General features: G+C 41.0%; 1 protein-coding gene across 1 annotated transcript in view; it reads left to right on the forward strand.

The window, feature by feature from the left end:
* Positions 1 to 6,139, forward strand: part of snx33 (sorting nexin 33) — a 33,726-nt gene extending 27,587 nt beyond the window's left edge. Inside the window, exon 2 of the mRNA XM_080762414.1 lies at positions 570 to 6,139. Within this exon, the coding sequence (XP_080618540.1) occupies positions 570 to 823 (254 nt within the window). The 3' untranslated portion in view covers positions 824 to 6,139. The remainder of the gene's footprint in view (positions 1 to 569) is intronic.
* The last annotated feature ends 340 nt before the right edge of the window (positions 6,140 to 6,479 follow it).

A 6,479-nucleotide genomic window follows, 5' to 3' on the forward strand; every position in this document is an offset into this window, starting at 1 on the left:
CGGGGTCAGATCTCCATAATACAAATACTACTACTACTAATAATAATAGCTCTGTTTGCAGTGAAATGTCTACGTACATTAAAGTATTGCAGCACTAGTTGTACCTCATCTCATTCTATGCTGTCTGCCTTCCTCGCTGTCTCTCATCCCATAGCCTGAGGCAACTGACTGAGGGATCGCTTTGCAGTAATTAATTCACAAAAATAACACTTGTCATTGACCACTTTGACAAAATATACAGTAATTGAGTCTCTGAGTCTCACGAAATATGAGACTGATTGCCTAGTAGTAGTAGTGTGTTAGCTGTGGACAGAGTAGACACACATGTCCAAATGCAAGAACCAACTGCCCTGAGATTAGGAAATTAACAAAGGTGGTTCACAGAACAATAAAGGACAAAATAACCTTCTAGTAGATGGGAGAAAGCGCACACCAGGTGGATTAATGACATGCTGGTAATACCAAATGAAATACAAAAAAAAGGAACCTCACACTGTGGCTCCATTTCATGATTTATTACATCTCTTAACATCTTGTCTAACAAAGTGTTTCATCTTTTCCTCCTCCAGGCGCGTTTGCCAAAGTGAAGGAGAGCCAGAGGATGAGCGACGAGGGGAAGATGGACCAAAACGAGGCGGACGGCATCAGGAAGCGCTGCAGGACGGTGGGCTTCGCCCTGCAGGCCGAGATGAGCCACTTCCACTGCAGGCGAGAGGTGGACTTCAGGGACATGATGCAGGCCTACATCAAGGAGCAGATCGCCTTCTACCAGCGCATCGTGCAGCAGCTGGAACGCACACTGAGGATGTACGACAGCCTGTAACACCACCGCGCGGATCCGTGTGCGAGGGACCACCGAGGCAACATCTGTCGGCCATAGGGTAGACGACCTTACGTAAACCCCCTCCACTCATCAGCGACATGTGATCGCCACGAGCGGTCGACGTTCCAGTCCACGACTTGACTTCCAAGCCTCGGGCTCGGTGGTTGAAAAATAGTGCTTCAACTGATGGGGTGAAGTCAAAACGATGTCAAACACTTTACACCAACATTCCTGCCTGCTGCGGAGGTGGGACTTGAAAACATGGCTGCCTATACACGGCGCGCTGGCGCTCTTTGTGGAGTTGTCATCCATTTTGATGGATTCAAAGGATTTGGGTTCCAAATATTTAGCCGCCTACCCAGATGCCAAAAGATAAGTACCATTGTACTTTTTTTTAGATGTTTTGATGATTATCTTGTCCACAGAACGTTAAGTCCACTGGAAGGCTTACTCAAGGACACAGGGATGGACATAGAGCTATTGATGTCATTATGTGTTAGCCGTAAAGGGATTTGTACTGCTTCCAGGACAGCGTCTCTCTATCCACTAAGCCGACCTGCCACCAAATATCAGAAGAGAACAGGGGAGAGTTCTACAACCTACCAACCACCCCACCAAGAGGATTTGGTACTTTAATTAATTCATGGAAAAACTAGCCGTTTGTCTCTGTGGAGCAGTCCTGTGCTTTCAAGAACTCAGCCATAACATCTTCATTCTTAAGAGACCTACTGTATGCGGACATCCACAGAACATCACTGTCTAATTTAGGACCTGTTGTTCACTTTGCATAAAGGGGACAGTTTATTTAAGAGGTTTGATGAAAATATGACCGTAGAGTCTTGGCGGATCTCTAGTTTACCGTTCTGTAGTGTAACAATGATGGAAAGCCATGTATGTTTGTTTTTTTCTTCCTGACAGCCCCCTTTTCTTTCTGGCATCATGCACTTTGGCCCCTCCTTGGGTGTAAGTTTACTCGATATATTTCCAATATGGTCAGTTCATAAAGGAAAATCACATCTGCAAGGTAATTTTCACCATCCAAGTTATTTTGTAATTCCTATTTTAGTTGTTTGAATTGTCTCATACATTACGCTGCCCTGAATTTAACTGAAATGAACTCAGTTGAACAGAGAACAAATATTTTTCAAATAATTTGAACAGACTAAAAGTGAACTGGTCCCATTCATTCATGCTTGAAACAAATAAACCTTTAAAAAGGAAAAATGGGTTGAAATCTGCCCAGATTCTTTTACAATGAACCTCCTCTTTTGGTCAAGACTTTTCCTTGCTCAGGTGTTCACTGTTACCAACCTTAACGTCTTTTCCACATCCTGTTCTCTGCTCATATGAACCATCTGAGCTTTGCACCGCACATAGTAGAAGAATGTACTGGTGTAATGTCATTCAGCAATAATTTCATTTTCCTGTGGTTTCTAAATCAGCCAAGTGCCTTCACGCAGCTAAGTGTATAAACCTGTGCCACAAAGCCAATAGAGCAGTGTATGAAAAAATAAATGTTGGTAGGTACAGAACATAAATGAGATTAATTGGCAGAGAAAGTTTTGCACACACAGGAAACTGTCATCAGAGTTGTACACATCATTAGGAGCAGTGGGCACCTACTGAACAGCACCCAAGGGGTTCAGTGCTTTGCTCAAGGACCCGATGCCAGGAGGAGACCAAGATCCAACCAGGAACCCTGTGATTCCCAGTCGACCACTCTACCTCCTGAGCCACTGCCACCACTAGAACTGGGTTATTTCTGAGGGGCGCTATACCCCTCCTAACATACAGGTTTAACCCATTTTGACCTGAGTTTTCTGAAAAAGCTATGTTTCTATGTCAGTGGTTCTTCGATGTTTCAAAAATAGCAGACCTACAAGCTCGTAGCGCGCCACTCGGTGGTTTACGTTTGTTTTGTCTGTCACTGAGCAAATCTGCATATGCGCATGTTATGTTATGATATCGCGATGATGCAACATGATAAGGGTTGGTAAAGCGACCCTCACTTCACACGGGTGTGATTTTCATTATACCATAAAGATGCATTTATGGGTGCCATTCACGTTGATGTGGAATCTAAACCCTATAATCATGACCTGTGACCTCTCAGAGCAACCAGAATGTAGTTCCTGCTGTTGGACAGCGTTGGTTGAGGTTTGCAGTACGTTCTTCTGTTAACACTAGTGACATGGATTGTACCCATAGACAAAATTGCACAAGTTTTTAAATATTCGTAGAACTTTGTGTGTGTGTGTGCGTGTGCGTGTGCGTGCAAGTTGATTTCTCTTCTTTGGTGTGATGCAAACAAAGTTTGAAATTCTGCAATTATATTCTACTCAAATGGAAACTAGTCTCGTCTGGTGAACTGGATCAACTGGTTGTATGAGTCATAAAACCACATGCACTCACTCAGAGATGTATTCAGAACAGTCTGTTCATGTGTAATCAGAGCAAAACATTAACAGCTGACTAGGGTACCCGCTGCACGCAAACGGTAATAATACTGCCATAACCGATGATCAAAATGTGCAAAATGTCCAAAATGTGTCAATGCAATGTATTCCTACCCTTTTCACTTTTTGAGTGAATGGAAAGTCATCTTCGAGAGAAAAAGTTATATAATATTTTCTTCAAGAACTATAACTAATCCTCTACAACTATAGTATGTATTAAACAACTCACTACTCAGAAATCTTATTCTTAGCAATCTACCATCCATGAAATAGTAGTAGACAGTTTTGCGTAATCTTGAAAATAATTGTTTCTTGGGGATGGTTCCTTGTGCAGGATATCTCCAACACAAGGAAGCCTGGAATGAAATGTCATTAATGTTGAAACTCCTGATGCAATGAATGTTTCTGTGTGAATTGAGCCAGTATGATTTTATAATATCTGTTCCACTAACATTGACTCATTCCATTTTAACAAGAGCAGAACGTTTCACTGGGACTTTGTGGCTGCTAGATGGCGACTATCTTTAGACTGGTGTCAACCTCAGAAGGTTTATGTGTATCCTAGCTTTGTACTGAGAAGCATTACCTCAGGAAGTGTTGTCACTCAGGCTGTTTAATGCTCTGCTAAACCTGGCATGCTACCCTTTTCCTTAAGGAAAAGACATGAATGCTGTAACAGTAGCTTTTTATTTTTGGTGACTGATATGGAATTATGGATATAGTGATAACTTTGATTGAAGAGTGTCTGTATTCTAGGAAAATGTAGGATGGACAGTGGGATAAAAAATACAACATTTTAGGCATTTACAGACAGGGTTCCCACGGTCATAAAAAATAAATAAACATGTCCCAAAACATGTCTAGCATTACATTAAATACATGTGGCCTAATGTATAAATGTATACATTATACGTTTATATACATTATACATTTATACGTCACGTCATCTAAAATATTAGATCTACAGTACAACATACATCTGTATGTTGCACTGTGTTAGGTTATATTAGCTTGTAGATCCGTTCTGTTTGTCACAACATGACACCTTTGCTAGAGTCTGTCTCGGTGCATTGATAGAGCACGGATATAGCCTCATTATTGTACCATATGATTGCTATGGCCTGGAAATGGGGTAAAATGCTTTGGGAAAAGTAATGGAAAAGTTTTGAAAATTCATCCTTAAAAATGTGTGGGAACCCTGTACTGTAGATATAGATGAAGCAATATCCAGGGAGTTAAGTGAAACCACACAATACACGAGACGTTTCTCCATCACTTGCATTATTTACAGTGAACCAATAGCATGGCGTACAAGTTGCAAATGACTGGCTGGGAACAACTGCACACATCTTATTCAGGCAACCCTCTTTACAGTACTCTCAACAATCCATGTAATTGTCATTGTCTTATTGAAAAGGGTCAATTTAGCTTCATTTTGTTTTAAGTTTGAACCACAATGTAGTTTTTGCGTGCAAACAAATTCATCCCCAGACCAGTCTCTGAGTAAACGAATGGTAGGACTGTGTGTGAGTCACATATGAGTGTTCACCACTGCTCAGTCCACATCCTCAGCCTCGTGGTCCTTTAACCCTTTAGCTCTATTTGTGGGACATGAGCTTGTTTTAGTTGGCAACACAGTTTGCAGTGTTTCCCAAAACAGTGGGCCGCAGGACACAGTTTTGGGTGCGCGAGTACATATCCCCTTTCTTTAGTTTCCTATAAAAACATTGTTTTCTAAATAAAAATAAAATAAATCAAAGAAATGCCTTTTTGTCTTGAAAATAGCAGATCTACAAGGCATGAAGGACGTGTTTGAGCTTGTATCGACTATTGTCACTACGTTGGGTCCAGGGACAAATTAGGGGCCCTTGGCTCTCAGGGGCCCTTCGGGGGAAATTGGACCGTGAGGTACTAGGTTTGACGCCCTGAAAAGGGCTCCTGGGGCCATTCATTGGCTGTTGATTTAGTTAAATTTAGGTTAAAATGATGATAAAAACACGGAAAAACACGACGATGTCGTGCACATGCGTGCTATGGGGGCCACTCCTAGAGAGAATCTATTTCTCTTTTGGGTCTTGAGCTAAAATGACAAAATAATCGGTTTCCTGTCCACGTTTTCCATGTTCGATGATGTTTTATGTTAAAAGTAAAACAACTTTGTTTCTGAATTCAGACTGTTCCTACCGTGAGGAAATTGTTTGTGAAGACAGCATTTTGAGACAATACCATTCCATGAAGACAGAACATGCTAGGGGGCAAAAGACATGCAAGCAATTATACAGGGACTAACAAAAGAACAATTCAACCTTGTTTAACAACAGCAAACTCAATGATCATGACTGCCAATAGTTTGAGTCTAATCTGCACCGCAAAGACCAACAGCAGTTGACTACATTCCATGTGTTTTACATAAACAAGGTCATGGCAAGGGTCAATTTCTTATAAGAATTAATCATACCATAAAATACGACCAAACCATATAAACTATCCACTTCTGTAGCAACAACCCTTTTGGCAGCACCGGCGGCAGGACTCAGTTTTACTGCAGTTTCTGCTCCTTTGGTTTTTATCAAGTCAAGTCAGATTATTATATAAGTACAGTACATTGTAAACACTGTCAAGGGTGACCGACGTGAAGATTTAACAAAGGATTTGTAACAACATCTTCCTCTCTGCACGTCGATGTGTTCCAATGCTGCATGACAGATGCAGAGGAAGTTATTTTATTTCACATAGATGACTGTTGTTTAACATGGATGTGTGGAACTGGATGGAGGATGATGTACAAGCTTAACGAACTAGTCATTTCATACTGGGAGGGGGATGACCACCTAAGTCTTAATAAAAGTGATGTGATGGAGACTCGACTCTCATGATCTTTGCAGGTTTGTGTTATCATCATCATCATAACCTTTATTTCAGCTCTGAGTACATTTGTAGCTCTGAGGGGCAGGCCCTCGTGTATCCGAGATACAGAACACAATAATCAACACGAACGACATTCACATACAGCATCATCAAAATATGTGAATAAAAAGACAGAAAACACACACACATAACGTATGTGAAAGGGCATAAGTGTGTTGGATACCTGGTAAATAAATTAAATTAAAATGAATGGATTATATTGGTAAGGAAATAGTTACTAGGAAAGGAAATAGATAATTATATAGAGATTATACCATTAATGTAAGTGAGAT

Source organism: Protomyctophum bolini, assembly GCF_963924005.1.
Source record: "Protomyctophum bolini genome assembly, chromosome: 4".
NCBI lineage: Eukaryota > Metazoa > Chordata > Actinopteri > Myctophiformes > Myctophidae > Protomyctophum > Protomyctophum bolini.